Source organism: Pseudoliparis swirei, chromosome 19 (genome assembly GCF_029220125.1).
Source record: "Pseudoliparis swirei isolate HS2019 ecotype Mariana Trench chromosome 19, NWPU_hadal_v1, whole genome shotgun sequence".
Taxonomy (NCBI): domain Eukaryota; kingdom Metazoa; phylum Chordata; class Actinopteri; order Perciformes; family Liparidae; genus Pseudoliparis; species Pseudoliparis swirei.
This window is the reverse complement of record NC_079406.1, coordinates 11,829,095-11,855,344: the sequence shown is the minus strand read 5'-3', so window position 1 is coordinate 11,855,344 and position 26,250 is coordinate 11,829,095. Positions and strand designations below refer to the sequence as shown.

The following is a 26,250-nucleotide window of genomic DNA, read 5'->3' as shown; positions in this document are numbered from 1 at the left end:
AAAGTATTAACAATATATGTATATAAAACAATGTAATAGAATATACATCATGACAATATATATATATAAAACAATGTAATAAAATATACACTTTTTTGAGACAATATATATATATATGTATATACATACAATATATATATACAATATATATATATATATAAAACAATGTAATAAAATATACACCATGGCCATAGATATTCACAGAATATGTTCTGGTGTATAGTGTTAATGAGGGTCTCAGTCCTTGTTCAGCAGCCTGATGGCCTGACTGAAGAAGCTGTCCCTCAGTCTGTTTGTCGGCACTTGATACTGCGGTATCGCCTGCCTGACGGTAGAAGGGTGAACAGTTTGTGGCCGGGGTGGTTATTGTCTTTCATCATCCGTTTGGCCCTGGCCACGCACCGCTTGGTGTATATGTCCAGGATGGAGGGAAGCTCACCTCCAATGATGTACTGTGCCGACCGCACCACCCTCTGTAGTGCCCTACGCTCCAGGGCGGTGCAGTTCCCGTACCAGACGGTGATGCAACCTGTCAGAACACTCTCGATGGTACTGGTGTAGAATGTTCTGAGGATGCGGGGGCCATGTTGAATTTCCTCAGTCGCCTAAGGAAATACAGGCGTTGTTGGGCCCTTTTCACCACGTGAGTGGTGTCGTGGTCCATGTGAGGTCCTCGGAGATGTGCACGCCGAGGAACTTGAAGCTGCTGACCTCTCTACTGCAACTCCGTCTATGGAGATGGGGTGTGCTCTCCTCTCCGCTTCCTGTAGTCCACGGTCAGCTCCTTGGTCTTCTTGACGTTGAGGACGAGGCTGTTCTCCTGGCACCACTGTACCAGTGATCCAACCTCCTCCTGTAGGCTGTCTCGTCGTCGGGTGATCAGCCCCAACACTGTTGTGTCGTCAGCAAACTTGATGATGACGTTGGAGCTGTGCATGGCCGTGCAGTCGTGGGTGTACAGGGAGTAGAGAGAGGCTCAACACGCATCCCTGAGGGGCTCCCGTGTTGAGGTCAGCGGCTCTGAGGTGGTACTGCCCATCCTCACCACCTGGCGGCGGCCCGACAGGAAGTCCAGTATCCAGCTGCACATGGTAGAGTGCAGGCCTAGACCTCTGAGCTTGGTGTCGAGCTTGGCGGGAACAATAGTGTTGAACGCTGAGCTGTAGTCCACAACCAGCATTCGCACACAACAGTTCCTCCCCTCCAGGTGGGAAAGGGCGGTGTGAAGTGCCATGGCAATTGCGTCGTCGGTGGATCTGTTTTGACGATATGCAAATTGCCATGGGTCCAGCGTGGCAGGCAACATGGAACAAATGAAGTCCTTGACCAACCTCTCGAAGCATTTACAGGACACTCAGCTTCTGCGTCTTGGAAGCGTATATGATAAAATTGCTCATTTTGTTCGGTTAAACTGCATTTCCAGCTGCTCTTTCAAACATTTACTTGTGCCACTATGTTTACTTAACATAAGGCTGGTGACTCCATTTATGTGTGACCTGCCTCGTGTTTTATGTGTTCTCAGAATTTGGTTGTAATTTTTTCATCTGTGTTTTATCTTGCCTTTTACATTTGAAAATCAACAGTTGTTCCAACTTGACGTTGTTAATACCTGTTATTTAAGTCGTACCAAAACTGAAATATTAATGTTTAATGCTGGAATCACCAAATTACATTTTGAGCTCTAGGTGGTTAATTGACACTAATTGCATTTCAGCACCCCAGAACAAATGTCAGTGTAACTATATAACCAACACAATGTAATTTAACCTTAGAATGTAAAACAGTTTAAAGAGTTGAAAGATCTAAAATATATATTTTTCCCCTGCAGGGGTAAGTGAGCAGAGTGGTCATCTGAGACTTTGCGGCATCGTTGATGCTGCTCTCCCTCCATCCTCACCTCCACCTGCCGCAGAGACTTCACAGCCAGCCTGCCCAACACACCAGAGGAACACGTCTACATCACCCAAACTCACCCTGCCCCTTAGCACTGGCAACTCTCTGGGCCTAACAGTGACCCCCTGCCCGCCCTCTGATGATGCTCCAACTGTAGTCTCTCAACTTCACCACACTCCCACACCACTTCCCACCCCAGCTCTAAGCTCCTGGGGTCCAACAGGAGACACTCAGAAGACTTCTCTTCTGCTGCCTGTTGCCCTCCCTCTGTCAGCTACAATGATGGAGCCTGCCACTGTGTCTGCCTTGACAGAGGAGTGTATTCTTCAGCCTACCAGTACCTGCCTTGGCTGCTTCATTGAGACCCGTGATGCCACTGACCCTAATTCCATCCAGAATCCGCCCCATGACCCTAACACCAACCCTGACACAGAGACTGGGCTAAGTGTAAGGATAGGCGATGTGAGCAGAGAGGACTTCTCTGACATCAATAATATCAGCATCCAGTGCCTGAGCCATGCAGGGGAGGCAGTGAGTCACTATGGAGAACAGCTCCTCTCTGACCAGCTACTTAGCTTTCCTCTGCCGAAAGCCTCAGGTGAGGGTAAGAGAGCTGATGGGAACAAAACAACAGAGGACTGTGATGACCCAGAAGATGATGCAACAGCTAAGAACTTGTATGAGGGACTGTTATTGGACAAAGTGAGTGGAGAGGAGGTTCTGCTGGCGAACGCCGGCCAGGACTGGGGCTACTTTGAATCCTTCATTAGTGAAAGTAAGATGGAACTGCTGGACCTTTGTTCTAAGAATGAACTGTCAGTCAACCTCTTCTCTGAGGAAGACGTTGACAATCTATTTGATGATGAAGACGATGATTCCACTTTAAGCAGTGATGTATGTTCGCTGAAGATTCGTTACGAGTCTTTCCAGGACAACATGAGGGAAAAGACAAATGTGCTCCAGGAGGAGACACAGTTTAACTTCTTCCCTAGTGTCCTGGCCAACTGTGCCAAGAAAGAGGAAGGAGCTGGCGTCTTAAGGAGGAGTGCTGAGGAGCTTCAGCTTAAAACTGATGAGCTCATTCTTGAGACAGGACAGGAAGGAAAGGCTGGGGACTGCAGTGGTAAGAGTCCCCTTAATGGTTCCCAAGGCTCACCAATGTCAACTCCCAAAGTCAACTACCTAATGGACTTCAATTCCACAGAGGAGTCAGGCGAGTTTAGTGACGACAGCTCCTGCACTGGCTCCTCCTCAGACACCTTGCAGGAGGGCAAGCTTAAGAAGGGCCACTCAAAAAGATTGCTCAGCCCCTCTAACCCCCTCAACTATGGTTTGCGCTCCAAGAGAAAAGTTCGATACAGTGATGATTACTTATATGATGTTGACTCGCTTGAAAGTGAGAAGAATGCAGAGAAAAAAGAGAAAGCTCCGTCTGGTCAAAAAGAGGAGGAGGATGTAGACTGGTGCCCCAAAAAACGACGAAAATCCTCTCGTAAAGAGCCGCCAGTTGTCATCAAGTACATCATCATCAACAGGTTTAAAGGGGAGAGACTCATGTCAGTGAAACTGGGCAAGTTGGACCCTGTGGACTCTACTGTGACCTTAAACACTGACACAGTAAGCAAATATGAGACACTGTCTCCTTTCAAGGATTTCTGGCAGGTGAAGCAGAGAGAGAGACAGGAGCAGCTTAAGCTGGCTGCCAGAGATAAACAACAACGTGGTTTTCATCTAAACGGACGCCATCATCGCCCTTTTAATTCTAGTCATCCCAAAAGGAAATATAAGATTGCAAACAGGCTTAAGGTTCAGAGAATTCACGCTGTGGATCAATCAGCGACAGTACAGTGCACCCCTCTTTCTGATCGGGGCCAGGGAGGTGTCACTAAAGAAGACACCAACCCCACGGTAGGGGGAATAATAGCAGTCCCAGACCTCCCAGTCACATTAGACTCCATCACGCACGCAGTCACAGCTAAGAGTCGCTCCCAGGAAAGGGAGGAAAGGGAGGGGAGGAGATTGGGAGGAAATAAAACAGTCAGGATAAGGAAATTCAAAAGCGAAGCCAGGCTGAGAAGCAAGAAAATTAAAGAGGCAGAAGGAGAGGAGGGGAGGAGCGTGACAATAGAAACGGAAGCCTGTGTCGCTGCACCACAGATTGGGGACCCTGCTGCTGGGTTAGAAGAGGCAAGAATTAGCTCAGTTACAGTCAAACCCCATCTCTCTGACAATACCACCACCGCTCACGCATCTGAGGAGAAATTCCCCTTTGTGACCTCCTGCTCTCCTGACAAAGCTCCTCCCTCAGAGGCGGTGGAGTCGGGTGTCCCTGTTATCCCGGGGGGCTACCTGCAGACCCTGTTAGATGCTACAGACTCACCCAGTGGAGCAACTATCTCTTATTTCCCCCAGCAGCCCTCTAGGCAACGGTATCCTCTGAGGCTATCCCTAGAGGAGAAACAGTTTTCTTCTCTGCAGCTCGCTCAGAGCTGCGTCCTCTCTCCTCCCTCGGAGTCAGAGCTCCAGCAGTCTCCCCAAAACTGCCCAAACTTCACCCAGATGTGGCACCCGCAGCGCTGTGCAAGTCACAGCCAGAACTTTGGACCTGAGACCCCTGAGACTCCCATTTTACCCAGCAACTTCCCAGCTGTTGTACCCCTGAATGACAGCATGCCAGTGTCTAACTACAGCCAACTGAGCCCAGAGACTGACAGGCTACTTTATGAGAAGAGCTACCTGACTGAGGCAGGTCTGCAGCCTGGGGCAGATCTGCAAGTGTGTCAGTCTGCTTGTGTGGAGGGCCAGGTGCAATACCAGAGAGGGTCCCTCTGCACAGACAATGGCAGGCTCATCAGCTATGACTCAGTAGGCTCTCTGTCAGCCTCCTCCAGCAATTACAGCTCCCTCAGTCTCAAGTCTTGTGAGCGAGAGGGTGAGGAAGAGGGCCGAGACAGCTTTTTAGCTCATTGTAGTCCTAAAGTGGTGATTCAGCAGAGTATGGACGCCCTTACCCCACTCAGGGAGTCCTCGGACCTGCTGGACATCTCCAACTTCACCCCCGACAAGTTTAGACACTCATTACTGTCAGAGCTCTCCCCTCCTGAGACCCCCAACCTGTCCCCCCAGGTGGTGGGACGTGATATGAAGATGGCAGGGAATACTGGAGAATACCAGGATGTGAATGACATGACAATGGACTGCAACAGGGAGGTAAAGTGGAACTGTGATGTTATGCAGCAACAAGAGCACACAACAAATGCATACACAGTGGAAGATAGCCAGTTTCCGCTGCACAACTTCAGCAGTCAGGATGTGTTACGTTTGGATAAAAAAGAGCTTGGAGTGAATGAATTTAATGAACAGACTGGTGAGATGTTGACTGGTGCAAAAAGCATTAAGTCAAAGAGGAAAGGCAATTGTAAACAGACAGCCGCAGGACAGAGCCCTAAGAAAGTCCGGGCTCCACGAGCTCCGAAGTTAGAAAAGGCAAAGACCCCCAAACAGAACTCACGTTCCACCAAAAAAATAAAGGCCATGTTGGAGGGTAAGGCAGCAAAGAACCAGGCAGGCGGTTGTGGCACAGGCCTAAATGACAGTAGCAGTACTGGGGACTGGTCTGGCACCGGTTGGTCAGAGAGCAATAGCCTGGTTGGGGATGACCAGAGAGAATTTGAGGAGCCATCCAATATTCTGTCCAACATTGTCTCTGGCATGGCTGAGGTCCAAAGGTTCATGATGGCCTCCATTGAGCCACTTTGGAATCCCATGTCTGATTCCTGCATGCCCTCTGAGGCCAATAGCCTCAACCTAAAGACTCTCAAAATCTTGGCAGGCACAGAGGCCGACCTGAAGAAAAAAGGAGCCGCGCTAACGGGGGCTGGGAGAGGCCGAAAGGCAGGGGGAAAGGGAGGAAAGAACCAGGCCAAATTCAACCCCTCTCACCCCTTATTTCCTCAACTAGCTCTTGGCTGTAACATGTTTGATAAACCCAACTTTATTAACCCTGGGCCTGCACACAAAAAGCTGTACCGCCACAAGACCAGTGCAAAGTTCCCACGGATTGAGACACTGAAGGGGAAGCGAGCTGAGAGAGACCCAAATAAGGACATAGCACTGATGACCTCGTTTGAGAAACTGAGGTAATATTTTGTTATCAGCTGCTGTTGCACCCCCTTCTCACTTCCCCCCACTACCTGCTGAGCCCTCCCCTCCAAGCATACCTACACTGACGCTATGCCAGAGCTGCATGAGTACTACGTTCCCCCTGACTACTCCCTCTTCCTTTTAACCCCTACCCGAAGACAAAATTAATATCTGCATGAAAAACTTCTTGTACTTTGCAAACTACCTATTGAGTGATTGTGTCAAGCTTGATTGAGATTTGAAATGACCGTGGCTGCATTTTTCTTGCTTTTGCTGTTTCTGCTTCGTTTGTTCTTCTTAGTCGTTTTATTTTTATTTTTGTCTGAAAAAAGAATAAGCCTTGAAAACAGTTCTGTCGCCTTTTTGAGGAACTTTGTTTTTGTATTTTCTCAGCAGAACTAGCTCCCCTGAATTATGTATTTATTCCCCCTTTCCCTAAAGATGTAGCTATACACAAATGCATTGAGTGACATCTACGCACCCCTCCTCCTCATCTGTTTTTGTATGCAGAATATGGATGTCCTGTTGTTGCTGTCCTTCATACACTGCCTGGATCATTTCAAGAAGGAAACCTACCTATTTAAGCCCAAGACATCTTGAAAACACAAGATGGGACCATTTTGTATTGATGACATATCAGACTTTGTCTTTTTTTCACCCCATCAAGGTTGGAATGACTCCCCATTTTCTTTTATCAAGCAGTTCTTTTTTCCTCTGGAGTTTCGAGGAACTGGTCTTCTAAATTTACATTTTAACACCTTGCAAATTCATAAAAGCTCCACCTCAGAGTATTTTTGTCAATGTTGTTGTACAGGGACATGCAATATTTGCAAAAAAAGATGACTATAATCTTAAAATCAATGTGCCAAAAGTAACAATGCTGTGTAAATGACCTCTTATATATATGTGTGAATATTGGCTGTTCCTCTTTTTTATCCATGGGAGTATTGGCTGCTCGGGTTGGAGACCACAGGAATTCTTCATTTGGGACTTTTCTCTCTTCTCTGATGAAAGGCACCAACAGCTGGCAGTGGTACACCTGCACTCACTAAACCAAATCAGAAAGACTGTGAATTCTCCTCATTTCCCCCACTTTGTTTGCCAAATTCAATTTACCTCAACATCGCCTGGCACTGAGAAGCAACAAAAGAGAGGCAAAGATGAGATTTGCTCTGAAGGCTACTGTAGAGGAAGACGATTAAAAAAGAGATGTTTAACAAGCTTTCTATGGACCAAGGAGAGTGTAGTGCAGATGTTTGAGGGTAAACAAGGGAATTAGATGCCGGTTGGGGCTGTGCCTCACTGGATTGCTGTTTTTTACTAGAAATTCAAGGCAGTTTATAACTCATAGAGATTCTGATGCACGCGTCAGTGTTGAATGGACATACCATGGTTGCAGTTAGATTTAATGTGAATGTGAAAGCAGTACAAATGGAATCAGTAATCCTGTAAATGAAGGAAAGCATGTATTTGCATTAGTTCCACGTGGGAATCTTACTACTACCTTACCTGAAATGGTAATTTAAACAGTATTTTTTCTTGACATTCTCATGTAATTTGTTTATTAACACTGCCATATTTTATAAGTTTCACCACTGGTGTATTTGATATCTGATCATTTTTGTTTCTTTTATCACATAATGTCTTAATTTAACTTCTTTCTTTTGAAGGTACTTTGTTTTATATGGTGTCTTTAGCTGTCATTTCTGTCTTAAAGGGTCAATATTTTGTCAGAAATAATGTCACCAGGCCAAATGAAGCCACACATTGAAAAATAAAATGTATTTGTACTATCTAATCCAGTGTATTCCTGGGCCATTTATATTAATTACTTTGGGCTCATTCACTGCCTCACTGCACAAAAATAAATCCACCTTAAATTAAATCATACAATCATATTTAATAAGTTATAAAATATTTTGATTTTATATGCTAAATGTATTTCAGGGGAAATCCCGAGCCCTTTCACTGGTTACAAGATGATCTTTTTATAAATATATAAACAATAGGACTATATTTTCTCTTTCTTTTGATTGTTGAATTACATTTTTTAAACATAGCAGTAATTCCATGAGACATGTGCGGACCAATTCAGACTTGATTCAAAAACAGGCCATATCACACTGGATATGGTAATTCTGAGGTGATAGTAATTGATTGCTTGCATATGGCAAGAATCGTAATCAATCTTTCTCTGTCTCTTTTCTCTCTCCTCTCTGCCATGATCCTTTGTTTCTTTCCTTCCGTGTATCAGGGTTAGGACCAAGACAAGCTGCTGATGGGAAGCTCCAGCTTCAAGCCCATTTAGTCTGCCTTCTCTTTTTTCTGACTATTGTCAAATTGAATGTACTTCTCTGGTTTCATGGTTTCTTTAAATTTGTTCTTTAAAAAAAAAAAATGTGCCACTGTTGAGCTGCCTCGTGTTAATGGTGCTAAGAAAGCTGACAATTCTCTTTTCTTTTTTCATTTTCTTTTTAATTTTTCCCCCCAGCGTTAACAAAAAATAAATGCAAAATAGATTAGGTACCTAACCCTCTTTATGAATGTATATTATAATGTTATGTTCGATGTATTCACTTCATGATTCTTTAACATTGATTGGAATTACTTTAGCTCTTTTCATTAAAAGATTACCGAGCTTTATATATACTGTCTAGAGTTGTTACCAGAAGGAATCTTAATGAACTCTTGACGCTACAAAATCTTGTATATTTTTTGTGTGCCAATTTGTAACATATTTTGTAAGTGTATATTTTTCTTAGAAAGTGCTGTGAAGTATTTGTGTGTGTGAGTAACCTTTTATGCGCCTCTATGGGCAGTGGAAAGGATATACAATGACAAGTTTCTGGTTTTAAAAACCAAAATATGAATATCAACAGAAATCTAGAAATATTTACATTTTGTTGGGAGTTTTGTAATAAGACCATGATCTTGTTGTGAGAGTGTTGTGTTACTGTGCAAAACACAAATAAGCAATGAAAAAAATGAAAACCTGGAGAAAAAAATATATTATTTGTGAACAATTTGCTGTTTTATAGATTTTCATGTACATTATTTGAGTATCATTTAGTTTTTTGTTTTGTTGTAACTGTTGCAAAGGTTTTAAATATTTGTGATCAAGCCTGTATGGTGATAATGTAATATTGGTAACTTGCTGAGTTTTGTAATAATGTTTATGGAGTAAATATACAAATTAAAATACGATTTTGAATGCTGCTTTCTGAAGAGCGTTGGGATGTGTTTTTTTTACCACCAACCCAATGTTGTAGCCAGTAACTACAGTATAAACAGCCAATATATAATCTCCACACTAACACATGCCAATCCATTCATAACAATAATTACACACGTTTTGTGAAAACACTTTTTTAATACAAACAGCTTATTGAGATGTCAATAGTTAAGTGTAAGTGAAATGTCTATTGAGCAGATATCTGCCCAATCTTTGTGTTATACTACAATAATATTAATATGGAAGAATATACAATATAATCTATATAACATTTTGTGAAAGTCTTGCTAAAACCTATAAGTAACTCCAACTAGTCTGTCCTTAACTGTTATATTGGAAGTTTCTTTGATACAGGGAATTTTATTATTTTTATTTCTGCACACGCCTGGCTTTGGCTCATGTTATTTTACTGTCATATCTAATTAGCACTAAGGGTCAGGCATTGCTAGAGTGTCTGCTCATCCATAACTCTGAGCTGGCTGCTGTGGTACACCCTGCAACTCATTCTGGCATGCTTAATTGGAGCTGAATATATGTCTCAGACCATAACAGATTATGTGATGTATGCCTCCAAAATTGTCAGGTGGTATCAGCATTGTTTTTGTTCTTTAGTCACCCATAGCGGATAAATCAGCAAGCAAATTATACAACAAAATGTCTAATCCAATGGATCAGGTACTTTTGGTTATTAAATGAGACCCAAGTTGTTTTGTCACCCTGCATAGGCTCATTAGTACAGTGTGAATGTTTATTTTTATCAAAAAGGTTGCCAACCTCTGCTGTAGACGTACCTATAGTACAAAATGGACACATCAGGACCTGCCTATCTATCAATGGAACTTGAAATGTTTAGTACTTCCCGCTGGCTGAACAAACTCTTCTTTTAAGAATTGAGTGAGTTAATATTGCAAAAAAGTGTGCTACATGCAACACTGCCCTATACGATAAGCGTGTGTGCTTTTTTGCAGTGCACAACACCATGTTGTTCAGCACTACTATACAACTCAGGCATTAATGACGCAAAACAGTCGCATGGAATTCTGGTAACTGCACTCTATCATTGCTATATGAAAATATCTATCAGGCATTCCGTCCTTTGTACAACAAGAGAATAGAACATTTAAAACACACTAACAACACATGTTCAAACTGAGATTCAATAGTAGGCTACGATAGTGCCACTAACTACTTTAGTTGCTTCAATTTATGGTGAGTTTAATTTATGATGTAACCGGCCATTGGATACTCTTGAGGGTAAATTCGATGCATGGTTATGAACATTTGACAGATAATTGTATGAAACGCATTTAAATAAGTATGTGTGGGGGGGGGGTGCTAGTGACTATTTTTTTGCTCCATCCCAATGCGCGCAGACCGGCGTCGGAGCTCTGCAGCGGAACAATCGATCAGCGTATTGAGCACCCCTGCATTCAAGCATGAAATAGCCGAGAGGTTTTTTCAGCGTGAGGAATTCGATGTGTGGCGGGAGTGCGTGAGATAAGACCGAAATGCGTGAGTCTCACGCTCAATGCGTGAGACTTGAGAGCCCTGCTTCTAGCCTGAATTCTGCGGAAGGTAGGAGTATTTGCATTCATAACCGCATCGTGACGCTACAGCTCAACAGTCCCACATTGTCCAACACAAACATCCTCTTTCTTTCGCTGGTGTTGGATAGATGGGTTTTTACTGCTCTAAGTTCAGTCTTTCAGGCTGAACAACTCACCCCGCCTCATTCGCCACCATTGGCGGACGTACACGCAAACTATTTAGCCTGCGACGTCGCGACGCTTGCGTCTACCTGAGAGATTAAACTCAGGGAAAATTCTAGGGGCGAACAGGTTCCGGAAGATCATTGTAGCCTTCCTAAAAGAAAGAAAATGGAATCCTGAAATCGTACTTAGCGAAACAGTCGAGCGTCTCTGAGAAAACATAAGCAGAACAATTTGGAAGTACGACTACGTCGGTACGAACATTATCGAACAGGTAATGCAACAGACATTAGGTGGCAAACCGTATGCTTCTTTTGATTCTGGTTTGCTCCGCGAGATGCTGGTCGTAAACGTCATTGGTTGACGTTGCTTGCTAAGTTAGCTTTTGGTGATGCTAACAGTAGCGTCAATGTCTTTTTAAAGGAAACCCTTGCATTTTCCTCAATAACAATAAACGAGACTAATATCAAGTTCACAGCGTGTTTACTAACGACTGGGATTTGTGCTAATTGAGTATTGACTTTAAGGCACCATAACTGAGGACACTTATCACGAAGTTACTGGCTACAGTTAGCTTACGTTAGACACGAAGGCTACCTAGCTTTAGCGCAGTGAAAGCTCAGGACAGGTTGTTTGGTCATTTAAGAAGCCTGTTTTGAGCCGACATTACACATGATAACGAAATCACACTCATCCAATCACCAGTCGTTTCTTGGTGCCTTCATCTATTTCTACAAACACCAGGGTTTCTCGTGTGTAACTGGTTGTGATCGAAGTTTAAGTCAGTGTTGTAAACCGTTTAAGTTACAATACTAGCTAGCTAGCGAACCTAAGCTAAGCTAAAATGATGCCATTTTGTTTTCATCCCGACTTTGACAAACACATTGCTTTCCTGTAGGATTTAGAAATACTCAAACCATCATGAAAGTGCACACATGTAGTGTTGTATTGTACAGCCACATTCTCTGTTTTGTTCCGGATACGTACGTTGAGATAAACGTATGGGCTCAGCTAGCCAGTGGTGTGTTTATGGTAACTATAGTACTGGGTCGATCTTTCCTAATTGTCACGTGTGACATTGTGTTGTATTTCTACCGGAGTTTTCCCTTGATGACTAATTGACCTGGTTGATTGTAATACACTGATAATATTATATTCATCTTAGCTAACAGAGTGAATATGAGACATTTCAAGAGCCTTTGGTGGTGAATCCCTGTTGCCTGTCTAAGTCAATAAACTACATATTATCTTTTATTTTCTTGCTTCAGGAGCTGGATCTTGCTGAAGATTGGAGAGTAATCCCTCGACCTCCTTCCCCTCTGAATCAATGGATGGGTCTGACAGTTTAGAGCAGAGTGGCAGTAACCAGCCAGAGTCTCAGCGCAGGAGGCAGCTGGACCGCCTGGACAGGGAGGAGGCCTTCTACCAGTTTGTCAACAATCTGAGCGATGATGACTATCGTCTCATGAGAGATAACAATCTTTTGGGCACCCCAGGTAATACATCTTTTAATCTAATTACAACAGTCTTTGACTCTTGCGACCGTACATGTCTTGACTGGAAATGTTGACATTTGTTTAATTATAAGTAACTCAAAGATAGGGGTGGGTGTCAGTACTCTCTACATTCTCTGTATTCCAAATGAATTAAAATAAAACCAATATCACAGATTGCCTGTCCAGCTACGGATTTTACTAAGCGTGCGAGTAATATAGGATGCAGTCATTTCAAGTTATGTCTCACATTTTTTTTTTTTTCTTACATTTGATCTAACAATGATACAATTAATTATTTAATGTATCCCTTATTGATCCTTTTTATTGGGGAAATTCTTCTCTGCATTTGACACACCCTTGGTTAATAAGGAGCAGTGGGCTGCAGTGAAGTGCCCGGGGATCAATTAAATCCCCATTTGTTATTGTATACGCTTACCGCTGTACAGAGCTGAATTTAAATCCGTTCCTCCATTTCAAAGTTTTAAACTGTTGGCTTACAAAGAGATCATTAAAAAAGTACCTATGCAGATTTAGACAAATTAAACTTAAGAAAATTAATATTAGGATAATACTTTGTTGCTTAACCTGTATGTCAGGTGCTTATCTTTATGAGTCATACAGTGATTTTCAGTATTTTCCTATTGCTGTGTTCAAAGAAAACCAAATGGCTCTGAGTTTCAGAAGCATATGATCTAAACATTTCCAGTAACTCCAGAGCATTGTAACATTCAAAAGGTCAACATATGTGTACTTATTTCCAATATGTACACCATTATTGAATGAAATATTCTATTTTAATCCTTATTTGTTTAGCATTTCATAAAACAACATATTCACTGTGGTCCAAAAAGAGTTTGTCACTTGCCACACACACAAAGGACCCACCTCTCCCCGGCTATTAATGAGGATTTCTAGCAAATTCATAAAAGGTCAAATGACTGGTTCCTCTAATCTGATGTATCACGTTATTAAAATTGAAAATTGTGTTTAATGATTGTTTTTTTAATGAAATATGACAACAATTGGTAGCTGACTGCCCTATTTACGATGTGCCGATTTCTTTTTTTTGTAGCAAGCGTTTTGAGTCGAGCAACCTCGAGCGGCTCTGAGCCGGGGAGCGGAGGGGAAGAAACAACTCTGAGGATAGAATGGAAATTCTCACCGCTCACTTCACTTAGAATCTGATCGTTCTAGGTCACTGTGACTTCACGAACTGTTCTTGGACAAAACTCACCAATTCAGAAACCTATTTTTAGAAGGTTAACTTCATAGTGACGACATAATGTTCCGTAAAGGTTCTTCTGACCACTATTCAACGTCAAAACTCAGTAACAGAAAGGGCAATTGTGACCATATTTCACAATTAATTGCATACTGAATTGGTGACACTGATCTTGGGTGCCCAGTTTGAAACTTTTGTGATTTTGGAGATCGTCAGGTTGAGTTTGTGAATTCAGTATACTTTAAAAAAAATAGTTTAGAGTTTGTAGCTTCTAATGTTGCACGGTGTATCAATACTAAAAAGGTCCTGCAGTTCCAATACATTTAAAAACAACACAATTTTGCATCTTTTTTGTATCGATACTTCATTAAAATAGCGCGCAATCAGAGCGCACTCAGTGTTCCGCTCCCTGTCATACTGCCTTCACGCATTGACTGTAAAGGAGTGTGGCTGCCCAGCACCAACTCCCAGAGAGTGATCGCAGGGGAGACATGGCATCAAGGGCAGGAGCTTTTGCCGACCGCCCTCTGCTTTTTCGGAGAAAAAAGATGGCAGAAGTGAAATGCGAAAGTACTTTAGCTACATTGCAGTCAGTGAAGGAAAGCCAGCTGACATACAGAGACCCACAGACCAAGGGATTTTCACCTCAAATACTACGATTGCTCATACTTATGGAGGGAACTATGTAGTCATTTAGTCAAATACGGACAATAGGCTTACATAGCCGTCTATAATCAATGCTATGATGGCACCATGTAGTTCTCATTAATATCTTGCTGTAGACTAATACTAATATAAATACCATTTGTTAAGTTTGCAAAAAGTTTGGCAGGAAAAAAGCTGGTAAAAAGGGAACCATACAGATGTTTAATTTATTAAAATTATAGATACATATATCAGTATTGTATTTGTGGTATTGTATCAAATTCTGGTATCGGATATCATGATATTTATATATTTATAGAAGGTATCTTTTTCAATTCAATTCAGTTTATTTGTATCGCCCATTTTCACAAATTACAAATTTGTCTCAGAGTGCTTTAAAATCTGTACACATAGACATCCCTGTCCCAAAACCTCACATCGGATCAGGAAAAACTCCCAAACAACCCTTCATGGGGAAAAAAGGGAAAAAACCTTCAGGAGAGCAACAGAGGAGGATCCCTCTCCAAGATGGACAGGTGCAATAGATGTAATGTGTACAGAAGGAATCATTACACACAAATTAAAACACAGTAACAACACAATCAATGAATATAACATAGTGTATGAATAGTTGGTAGGAGGCATATTCCACGATCCAGACCTCGATGATCCATCAGGCACATGGATCTATGACGTCTCATAGGGTCCATCGAACCATATGCAGAGTTAGAAATGTGCAATAGAGAGATGAAAATTCATCCACAAGGAGGGAGAAAAGAGAGAGGTGCTCAGTGTATCCTAAACGTCCCCCAGCAGCCTATAAGCCTATAGCAGCATATCAAGTGATTTTAGTCACATTTAGTGTGCGCAGCTCTCTAGTGGGGCAATATGGTACTACAAGCTCCTTAAGATATGATGGTGCATCATCAATCAAGGCTTTGTAGGTTAAGAGAATAATTTTTAAAGTGATTCTTGATTGTACAGGGAGCCAGTGAAGAGAAGCTAATGCAGGAGTGATGTGATCTCTTTTCTTAGTTTTAGTGAGAACAAGAGCTGCAGTATTCTGGATCAACTGGAGGGACCTAAGAGACTTATTAGAGCACCCTGATAATAAGGAGTTGCAGTAATCTAGTCTAGAAGTAACGAATGCGTGAACCAATCTGTCTGCATCTTTTTGAGATAAGATATGCCTGATTTTTGAAATATTACGTAGATGAAAGAATGCAGTCCTTGAGATTTGCTTCACGTGGGAGTTAAAGGACAAGTCCCGATCAAAGATAATGCCGAGATTCTTTACAGTGGTGTTGGATGCTAGAGCAATCCCATCTACAGAAATCACATCACCAGATAATTGATCTGAGGTGCTCAGGGCCGAGTAAAATTACTTCAGTTTTGTCTGAGTTTAACATCAAGAAGTTGCAGGTCATCCATATTTTTATATCTTTAAGACATATCTTTAAGACATCGAAGTTATCATTTTGGTATTGTAACAACCCTATTAGCTTCTTTACAGCAACATCCACATTTTACACTGTCTACTGTATGGCTACACCGTTTGTGTCTTTTTATAATCCCCTTTTTTTGTCCGAGGATGAAATTTGAATTTTATTACTTAAATGTCCCTGTTTCACAAATACTAGTCTTTGCCTCAAGGTGATGCACAATCTTTACAGCAAATGAGCTCTATCCTTAAACTCTCAGCTCGTATGAGGGACAACTCCAAGGGTTTTTCTCGAAGTTAAGGATGCTTCCTTGGTAGGACTGGTCCTTCCAAATCGGACCCTACAGAAGCTAGGCAGGACTCCTTTCTAGCATTAAGAGAACACATATTGAAACATTCTAGCAAGTGTACTGGTTTTCATAAGGATTGTACTTGTTTAACCCTTGTGTTGCCTTAGGGTCATTTTGACCCGAATCAATATTACACCCTCCCCCCGCCTTAGGATTAATTTGACCCCATTCAATGTTTAATGTCGGTGTTCTTTCGGTAGTCAACAAACAAACATAAAGTGCCTCACACTTAAACTTGGAAAACAATATTAATTCTAATAATTTTCTGGAGGTTTTAATTGCTGGCGTCAAATTGAACCCAAAGGGTAAAATATGTTAGTAAATATAAAGGTAACAGGAGGGTGAAACATTGAATCGGGTCAAAATGACCCAAAGGCGGGGGGAGGGTGTAATATTGATTCGGGTCAAAATGACCCTAAGGCAACACAAGGGTTAAAAAAAAAAAATTTATTTTTTATTTTTATATACTGCTCTTAGGATTTCTCGTAGGAATATTGATTGTGCATTCTCTAAAACACATACCAGCAAACTTGTCACTTTTTGGTGAAATTCGGTGTTTTGAAATAAAAATATGTCATCAACGTGATTCACTCTTACACAGCCAGCGCTCACAGCGTCAAGTGCCGACTGTCTTCGGCTTTAAAAATAGATGCCAGAAGTGAAATGTGTAAGTACTTTGTCTACATATCAGACAGTGAAGGAAAGCCCACAGACATACAGAGACCTGTCTGTATTGCTTGTTTCAAAGCCACACAGACCAATGGAGTTTCACCTCAAACACACATCTGTAAATTTATGTAACTACAAAAGGCCACATCGTGTATAATCAATGCTGTGATGGCATATGTAGTTTTCATTGAAATCTTGCTGTATTAATACTAATAGTAATGCCATTTGGTAAGTGTTCAAAAAGCTTGGCAGGAACAAGCTGATAAAAAAGGAACCAAACATAAGTTTTATTCATTACTATTATAGATAAATATACCAGTATCGTATTTATAGTATTGTATCGAATTCTGGTATCATGTTTATGGCAGATATCTTATCAAATTTATAATGTTGGTATTGTGACAACCAGGTAGGCCCATGGACAAGCAGCTCAAACTGGTCCTTGAAGGACTTGTTCAGGCCAAAAAAAGGAAGTTGGTTCATTGGATTGGATTAAATTTATTGTCATTGTACAGGTACACAGGCAACGAAATGTATTCTCTGCATTTAACCCATCCTTAGTTATTAAGGAGCAGTGGGCTGCAGTGATGCGCCCGGGGAGCAACTGGGGGTTCAGTGCCTTGCTCATGGACACTTCAACTTGCAACTAATAGGGAGAGCGGGGATCGAGCCGACAACCTTGGGGTTGCAGGACGACCCCCTTACCCCACTGAGCTACAGCCACCCTGAACATGACATGAATGACTTTAACCTTATTATATATAATGACTGTATATTTGTTATTATTATTATTATTAGGGCCCGAGCACTGACCGAGCGTAGGACTTATTGTTCTTAAAATGTTTATTTTTATTACCGTACGTGTTTTCGGCACAAGCTTTGTTCTTAATCAGATCAGTTTAGAATTGTGGTCCGAACAATCAAAAGACCATAGTTATAAAAGCTTGAGGTTTCATCAAATGATGTGGATGTTGTGTGGCGTCTAAAAAAAAAAAGGTCAACTGCACCCCCCCTATCCCTGCAGTGTCACCTTTGATATGACTTTGATATGAAAACAGTAGATGAAGATTTTAAATATGTAAGCCTGTTGAAAGATTAAATCAAACTCTGGGAGTTGTACAATTAAGGTTTAACGCAGGGACAAAACATACAATTACCCAGAGCAAATTCAGAATATTGTCATATTTGGAATAATAGTGGAATGTTACTGTTGGTCTATGTCCCCCTTTTGTCTTCTCTCTATGCATTAAATCTGAAAATGTTTGTTCTAATTGCAAGGAGCTAATCTTTCAATTCCTCCCAGCACCTAAAAATGTCTTTCTCTGAGGTTACATTGGTGGTCAGACTAGGGAAGAGGAAGTGTAAGAAACACTTAAATACCTTCAGTGGATTGTCATTTTTCTTTTTCATTAACAGACTGGTTTTATTTTGTAATGTGTCTTTCAGGAGAGGTCACAGAGGATGAGCTATTTAGTAGACTTCAGCAAATAAAGGATGGTCCAGAACAGCAGAATAACAGTACGAGTGCCCCCAGCACCGAAAGTGTAGAAGATCCAGTTGGTAAGTTTCCTTTTTTCTTTTTACCCTGATATCCTGTCAAAATAAGATTAGTCACTTGTTTTATTGAATTTCAGAACCACCAGAAAACTCTGAGGATCCTGCCAATGGAGATAGTCTCCTAGACTGGCTGAACACAGTAAGGCGCACAGGCAACACCACTAGAACTGGTCATCGTGGAAACCAGTCATGGCGGGCCGTAAGCCAGACCAACCCGAACAGTGGTGATTTTCGCTTCAGCCTGGAAATCAGTGTGAATCGCAACCTGGCTGAACAGCAGGCAGCTGCTGAAGGGGAGCAGGAGTCTCAAGAGTCTCCAGAGGGTCAAGAAGTGGTGGTGAATGCTGATCCACTGGTGGCAAATGCAGATGCACTGGTGGCGAATGCAGATGCGCTGGTGGCGAATGCGGATGCGCTGGTGGCGACTGCGGATGCGCTGGTAGCGACTGCGGATGCGCTGGTGGCGACTGCAGATGCGCTGGTAGCTGAACCACCGGTGTCTAGTGCTGAACCACTGGTGTCTAGTGCTGAGCCACAGGTGCCCATGGAGACGGAAGTGGTTGAAGAACCAGTTGTAGAGGAATTGGCTGTCATAGTGGAATCAGAGCCTGAATTAGAAGAAGTTGTTTCACAAGAGATTTTTGGAGAACCACCCAGGTCACCTGCTGTCCTATCGATGCAGCCACCACTTTCTCCTTCTCCACGCAGAGGACAAAGGAGAGCTCGCAGCCGTAGTCCAGAACCACGCAGGACTAGAGCCCGTACTGCCAGGAGCCGCTCCCCTCTCAACCTGGATCAGCAGGATGGTTTTCGTAATCCAAATAATGCTCACAGCTCTCAAGTACTCAACTCTGCCACCAATACACCCCTTGAGCCTCAAGTGGAGGGCAGTTCTCGGACTCGACAACATGTTCTTTCTAGGCAAAGCACTGCTGACACTGATGTTCAGCCATCTAGGGCTGGTGCAGAAACGGTCCCAGAGGCCCAAAATATGGGATCTCAGGAAGGAGAAGCTGCTGGGGGCGAAGGGGGCGCAGCAAGGCGCCGCCCCCCTACTATTATGCTTGATCTTCAGGTGCGCCGTGTGCGTCCAGGCGAATATCGTCAGAGAGACAGCATTGCTAGCCGAACCCGCTCGCGCTCCCAGAACTCAAACAACACATTTCTTTATGAGAGTGAGCGTGGTGGATTTCGTAGGACTTTCTCTCGCTCTGAGCGTGCTGGCGTGAGGACATACGTCAGCACTATTCGCATCCCTATTCGAAGAATCTCTGATGCCGGTTTGGGAGAGGCAACCTCAATGGCTCTCCAATCAATGATTAGGCAGATAATGACAGGTTTTGGTGAACTCGGCTACCTCATGGATTCAGACTCTGATTCTTCAGATTCAAACCGTGCAGTTGGCACACCTGCAGATCTGGCTGGAGCCCTCAACAACCCAGACGCTGCTCCTGTTGCTGTTGCTGATGTTGATGAACCACCTGTGGCTGCAGGAGTCAGAGCAAGGACAGCTGAATCTGATATTAATGAGGGCCTTGCCACTGCTCCACCTCCCTCTGGGGGCAGGGCTCGACCTAGACCACCTATCAGCCTGGAGGAGCCCAGCTCATTGCCCTTCCTACGACTTGCCCACTTTTTCCTCCTAAATGATGATGACGAGGACCAGCCCCAAGGGCTGACCAAGGAGCAGATTGACAACCTCTCAATGCGCAACTTTGGTGAAAGTGATGCCTTGAAGACTTGCAGTGTATGCATAACCGAATATGCAGAAGGTAACAAGCTACGTAAGCTGCCCTGCTCTCACGAGTATCATGTGCACTGCATCGATCGCTGGCTCTCCGAGAACTCAACTTGTCCCATCTGCCGCAGGGCTGTTTTGCTATCGGCCAACCGGGAGAGTGTGGTGTAGCTTATTAAAGACTCCAGGCCTTTTGTCTCACCCCAAGTTATCAAATATCCCAAGTCCAAAAGAGGCTTTGAATGTGTCTCCACTGTTGAAATGTATTTCCTTCATGCCATTTGTGAGTCTGACCATAATGCATTCACAGATTTTATTTGGGTTGCTCCATACAGTGACACTGGGACATATTCAGTCTTTAGTAAGACATTTATTATTGCAGTCCAAAGTTAGGCACAAGCAATGCATACTGTTTGAATCAACTTGTAGTGACCAAGCAGTCTGTTGCATTGCATTAAGCCATGCACACAAGCAGACTGGTATCTCTTAAAGAATCCCTGGAACATCTGCTCTTTTGTATAAATCGTAAATGGCGGAAGTTGGTTATTGGTACAGTTCTTAGTTCCACAAGTTAAAAGTATTAGCTGTAAATAAGCTTGTAAAAATAAGTTTGAATCATACTTTGTATTAGTGAATTGGTTGGGAATTGTAAATTATCTCAGATTAGGGTTGTGTTTGCCGCAATTACTCTCCATCAGAGCATCTCTAAATTTGCTGTTTGATGGCATTTGGTACACAGCAGAGTTATTTAGAGTTTGTGATGTCCAAAGGATGTAGGACATAAATTGGTTTGCCATTAACAGTGTGACTTGTGCGCTCCATTTTTTGTTCACTTAAAAGAAACAATCTACGGTTTTGGGCTGGCATTTACCATGAAAACTCTGAATTGTTTAAAATTGATGTACAGACATAAGGGAAAGATAAATAAAACCAGGCTAGTTTTACAAAATGTCAGTTTATTTTTGAATCATGGCATCTTTATTTTCTTGTTCATTAAAAATGATTGAGTAGTGTTCATACCAGAAATTAAGGATGCCTCAATATCGGAAGTTGATATCAAGTTGTTGACATGTCAAACAATTTGAATATACTTGCCTTTTTCCCCAAATGTATGCTTATTCTTTAATGTACAACAAGGATTTCACAATCATTTGTTCCATCATTATCATTATATACTGGTCTGATCCTTTATTTGTCCACTTACATATTGGATTGTCTTGAATTATTGATTGACAAATTAAGTTCTCTAGCATGGTATTGGTATTGATTGAAATGACCAGAAATTGACTTCAAATGAGATGTCAACTCTAACCAGATCCCTCCCGGGAGGTCTAGCTCAATGTACACGTGACAACTTAAGTTATTAATCGAAGGGTTTGAGTGTCACAGATTTACCAATTCACACAATGGTCCTCCTGGCCTAGTAAGGCTCCAGTCAACAGGCTCACCTGCTGTGCCCCCCTCCTCCTGCCCCATGAGCAGATGCTTTGTATCAGTGTGCAATACAGTGAACGTAGGGAAATGCAAACCATGATATAAATATATGCTATTGCTAAAACCTGTTGTTGATGGCTAAAATCTTAAATGAAGACTTATTACCTTTTTTAAATGTGTTGAAGTTATATTATTATATATTGAAGTTCTGTCAGTTTTTATAGCACTGTTGATCAGGAAAACTGGTTGAAGGAAGAAAAGGGCATCACTTTTAATGCCATCCTGTCATGTTTCTTTTTCCACTGTTTGATGTCTTTGCCACACTTATTACTTCCCTTTGGGACATAAAAGTTTGAATGCAAGACATTGTCATAGTTGAATACCATAAATATGTAAATGAAATGTATGTTTCCTCTTAAGCCATTATTTAGTTTTTGGCCTTGTTCTGTGTCACCCAGTGCAGTATGTTAACTGGGTGTTTATTGAAACTAACCGCTGAATTAAACAAGTTGTTACGCTACAAAGTGCATCTCAGATATGCATTCTGTACACTGCTGTTGGCTAATTTTATAATGAATTAAGGTGCACACACAGCTATTCTTACCATACCATATTTACACTTATATTAAACAGTTTAAATATCCTTAATTTCCATGTTTGCTTTCATCTGACAGCGATATGTGTTATCATATGCACTTGCAGAGGAAGTGTGAGTACTCTCACCAGTCCTGGTAGGATTTGTGAAAATGCATTCACTCCCAGCTGTCAATAACGAGTTAGTTGATTGATCACGAGCAACAAGTCTGTTTGAGACTGACTTCGGTGAATTCTGGTTTGAAACCAGTTGAAGTTTCTGAAATGTGTTGTTGTATAGCCCCTCGTTGTTACCGTCGTCACTCGGTGTTCCGGCCAATGTGCTGCAAGCTCGTTCATAGTCCACATAGGAAGGAAACACTGCGGTCAAGCCAGCCGCCACTTCGGAAAACACAGTCAAGCCAGCCCGCCCGATATTTTTCAGTACACGTATATACCAGGCATTACGGTGCGAGTGTATGAAAACTGTTTTCAAAATAAGAGCGAACTTCCGGTGAAAGTGATATGACGAAACACGCCTTTATGAATACAGATAGTGGTATATTAAACTAAATGAAGAGATGAAAAATCATGAATGATGAATACATTAAATGAAAGAAAGTAATTATTCCATATTGGGATATTCTGATTGAGAATTTCAAAATAAAAGATAAAGAAAATCACATTCATGCGCAAATGTGTCTAATTTCAGAATAGATTTAGAACAAAATGGTGCGTAGTTATAAAATATTTTCACTTCTGATTCATGGTAGAGTACCTCAAGGTGTCATCCAGAGATAATCAAGACATTCTGATGTTTGATTTCTAAATGAAAGCACTTCATAAAGAAAATAATAGTAATATATTTCCAATATTTGATATTTCTTTAAAACAGATCCTTACATTTCTTGAGAGAAATTACACTGCAGTCTTGTTGTTAGTGACCTCTGCTAGCCCCATGATTATTTTCATGAGATATTATCGTGTGGATTGTGAATAAATTCGATTTAAATTTAGCGAAAAATAAATATTAATATTATGCCAATATTTGAATTTTATTTAAAGCAAATCCTTAACTTTCTTGAAAGAAATTACATTGCAGTCTTGTTATTGGTGACCTCTGCTAGCCCCATGATTATGTTCATGAGATATTACTGTGCGGATTTTGAATACATTCAATTTAAAGTTAGCAAAAAATAAATATTATTAATATTATGCCAATATTTGATTTTTATTTAAAGCAAATCCCTAACTTTCTTGGAAGAAATTAGTACCACAGTCTTGTTATTGGTGACCTCTGCTAGGCCCAGGATTATTTTCATGAGATATCACTGTGCGGATTGGGAGAAAATTCAATTTAATTGTGTAATTTCTTTCAAGAAAGTTAGGGATTTGCTTTAAATACAATTCAAATATTGGAAATATATTAATATTATTTTCTTTATGAAGTGCTTTCATTTAGAAATCAAACGTCAGAATGTCTTGATTATCTCTGGGTGACACCTTGAGGAACTCTACCATGAATCAGAAGTGAAAGTATTTTGTAACTACGCACCATTGTGTTCTAAATCTTTTCTGAAATTAGACACATTTGCGCATGAATGTGATTTTCTATATCTTATATTTTGACATTTTAAATAAGAACATCCAATATTGTAATAATTACCTTCTTTTATGTATTGTATTCATCATTCATACAATTCGTGATTTTGTATCTCTTCAATTAGTTTAATCTATCACTATATCTGTATTTAAAGGCGTGTTTCGTTATATCACGTTCACCGGAAGTTCGCTCTTATTTTGAAGACAGTTTTCACACGCTCGTACCGTAATGCCTGGTATATACGTGTACTGAAAAATATCGGGCGGGCTGGCTTGACTGTGTTTTCCGAAGTGGCGGCTGGCTTGACCGCAGCAGGGCTCTCAAGTTTTGAAGACAGGCAAGCGTGAGATTTCCATCAGCACCCGATACTGCTGAGAGTTGTTGACGGGGGGGGGGGGGAACAATCGATCGGCGTATTGAGCACCCCTGCATTCAAGCATTAAATAGCCGAGAGGTTTTTTCAGCGTGAGGAATTCGATGTGTGGCGGGAGTGCGTGAGATAAGACCGAAATGCGTGAGTCTCACGCTCAATGCGTGAGACTTGAGAGCCCTGCCGCAGTAAGGAAACGAGGAAGTCCGGCGAGGAGGATGGCGCTTGGGGGTCGATTGTTGCACTTTCGGAGAAACGGGTTCATGGTAAAATAATCAATTACGTGTTTATTTGGATAACCGCTACATTCATATTTATTCTCAACGACACTTTCCACCCTCGCGCGAATTTCTTACGGCACGGTACCCCGTTAAGTACATTAAAGAGGTTACTGAATAGAGGGGTCGCTACGACGGTAACTAAAAGATATTGATGTACTTGATTGTTACTTAATTATACCGTTAGAGGGGTAACGCAGAGGCGATGTCAACCGCGTGCTGATCGGTAAGCGAACGCAACTTTTCTGACGCTCGCAGGACGCAGTGCGCATTTACCACGCAGCGGCGCTGTTGGTCCTAGATTGAGTGGCAAATACAGCCGTCAATGTCGTTGACATTCTTTTTTTAAAACTTTGTTATTTGTATCCCTAGAATGTATTTGTTTTTATCTCTTGTAGACTGCCTCCGTCCAAACGCTTGTCAGATTCAAACAAACCTGTCCTGTTCAAGTGAGCCGTCTCGATCATTTGGTTCTTACAGTGAAAAGTGTGCCAGACACCATCAACTTCTACACCTCGGTCCTTGGCATGGAGGTCATCACGTTCAAGGTATGCACGGTGCAGTGTACATTAATAGCAGTTATCGGTATTATTCATTTTAGAAGAAGTCAGACTAAATATTGCCAATAAATTATTTAATATCGTCAGTAATGTCATTCCAGGTCCTCATGCTTTATTTTTTAAAGGGATCAGCATCACTAAAATACTCTTGCTTTTGGTGTCAGAGAACATCCACTAGATGGCAGGCTTTGATTGTATGCCAGTTGATGGCACCCTTCTCCACTCAGTCATTTACTAGGGTCCTTGAGCTTACTGACGCGCTTCTTAACACCCACACATGCCGTCTCTACATTTTCAAGGGAACCCGTAAGGCCCTGGGTTTTGGCCAGCAGAAGGTTAACCTTCACCAGCTGGGTCTGGAGTTTGAGCCCAAAGCCAAGCATCCAACCGCAGGCTCCGCAGATCTGTGCTTCATCACCGAAACCCCCCTGGCTACAGTGGCTTCGCATCTGAAGGTTGTTCACCGGTTTCCTACAAACTGTCTTGAATTGCAAATGTCAATCGTAAACTTGCAAGATGGCTACTCTTTTAAAACCACTTGACCTGTAGTCAGCTTTGCATGTAACTTTTCTTTACCATTTTGGGACTCGGATGCCACTGAAATGTACAATGTCAGTTTTTTTATTGTCTCTTTACATGCAGGTTTGTGGGGTCGAGATCGAGGAGGGTCCAGTGGAAAGGAGCGGAGCTGTGGGAGCCATCACCTCGCTCTACTTCAGAGATCCGGACCACAATCTCATTGAACTGTCAAACTATAACCAGACAACATCAAACGGAACTTCTTAAGACTTCTTTTGTCTTGTTGGTTAATGAACTCAACTCTCACAAATTGGCTGTGTAGAGACACAGCCAATTGATGTTGTTCCTGTGTAGTTCTGCTGAACAGTGGTTGCTATTATAATTATTACAGAAAGGGCCGTTTTAGTGCTTTGAATTCAGAACAGAAAGTGAAAAATACAACACCTAATGTACTTACTTTGTGAAAAGAAACACTTATGAATACCATTGCTTTTTCAGCAGAAAATAAAATGTTCTTCCATGAACTCGTGTTTGTGTTGATTCAGATTTTTTAAAGACTCTTTTGATCATGTTTGCTTTGGCTATTTGTTTATATATTGTTTTTATTGTGGGGTCTAACCATTGATTGTCGCAGTATTTCATGAACATAAAATAAATCCAAGGTAACGCTGCTATCCTCACACGAGAAAGGGAGAAGGAGTGATAAAGTCGTAGACTGAAAGAGTAACAGGACCTCACTCTTATGGGCTGGGAACACGGCCCAGGGATTACCACTAATCAGCACAGGTTGTCACAATCTATACACACAAACAGACCTA

At 41.8% G+C, this 26,250-nt stretch overlaps 3 protein-coding genes across 5 annotated transcripts in view; all 3 read left to right on the top strand.

The window, feature by feature from the left end:
* nexmifb (neurite extension and migration factor b) overlaps positions 1-9,252 on the top strand; it is a 64,896-nt gene extending 55,644 nt beyond the window's left edge. The window contains exons 1-2 of one of the 2 annotated variants that reach the window (XM_056439953.1): positions 2,168-6,032; positions 6,547-9,252. In XM_056439953.1, the coding sequence (XP_056295928.1) occupies positions 2,173-6,032; positions 6,547-6,778 (4,092 nt within the window). In that variant the 5' untranslated portion in view covers positions 2,168-2,172 and the 3' untranslated portion in view covers positions 6,779-9,252. Of the gene's footprint in view, positions 1-1,828 lie in introns of those variants that run through there. The other variant, XM_056439952.1, reaches the window with a different exon arrangement.
* A 1,445-nt stretch (positions 9,253-10,697) lies between these two features.
* rlim (ring finger protein, LIM domain interacting) lies at positions 10,698-22,078 on the top strand. Of its 2 annotated transcripts, none has more exons than XM_056439627.1 (4): positions 10,698-10,843; positions 12,246-12,473; positions 18,247-18,360; positions 18,435-22,078. In XM_056439627.1, the coding sequence occupies exons 2-4, from the start codon at positions 12,305-12,307 to the stop codon at positions 20,264-20,266; spliced, it is 2,115 nt and encodes a 704-aa protein (XP_056295602.1). In that variant the 5' UTR covers positions 10,698-10,843; positions 12,246-12,304; the 3' UTR covers positions 20,267-22,078. The 2 variants fall into 2 exon arrangements, with proteins under 2 accessions (XP_056295602.1, XP_056295600.1); XM_056439625.1 differs by lacking the exon at positions 10,698-10,843 and adding an exon at positions 11,037-11,251.
* Positions 22,079-24,052: 1,974 nt separating this feature from the next.
* glod5 (glyoxalase domain containing 5) lies at positions 24,053-25,956 on the top strand. The gene is made up of 4 exons (XM_056439458.1): positions 24,053-24,341; positions 24,752-24,901; positions 25,213-25,368; positions 25,556-25,956. The coding sequence occupies exons 1-4, from the start codon at positions 24,216-24,218 to the stop codon at positions 25,697-25,699; spliced, it is 576 nt and encodes a 191-aa protein (XP_056295433.1). The 5' UTR covers positions 24,053-24,215; the 3' UTR covers positions 25,700-25,956.
* The last annotated feature ends 294 nt before the right edge of the window (positions 25,957-26,250 follow it).

What these genes read in the sequence shown, in the direction of transcription:
- rlim (XM_056439627.1), top strand. Translation starts at nt 12,305, where the DNA reads ATGGATGGGTCTGACAGTTTAGAGCAGAGTGGCAGTAACCAGCCAGAG. An exon ending in CAATCTTTTGGGCACCCCAG is followed by an intron (nt 12,474 to 18,246) that starts GTAATACATCTT and finishes TGTGTCTTTCAG; the next exon opens with GAGAGGTCACAGAGGATGAG. An exon ending in AAGTGTAGAAGATCCAGTTG is followed by an intron (nt 18,361 to 18,434) that starts GTAAGTTTCCTT and finishes ATTGAATTTCAG; the next exon opens with AACCACCAGAAAACTCTGAG.
- glod5 (XM_056439458.1), top strand. Translation starts at nt 24,216, where the DNA reads ATGCGTGAGTCTCACGCTCAATGCGTGAGACTTGAGAGCCCTGCCGCA. An exon ending in TGGAGGTCATCACGTTCAAG is followed by an intron (nt 24,902 to 25,212) that starts GTATGCACGGTG and finishes TACATTTTCAAG; the next exon opens with GGAACCCGTAAGGCCCTGGG. An exon ending in CAGTGGCTTCGCATCTGAAG is followed by an intron (nt 25,369 to 25,555) that starts GTTGTTCACCGG and finishes CTTTACATGCAG; the next exon opens with GTTTGTGGGGTCGAGATCGA.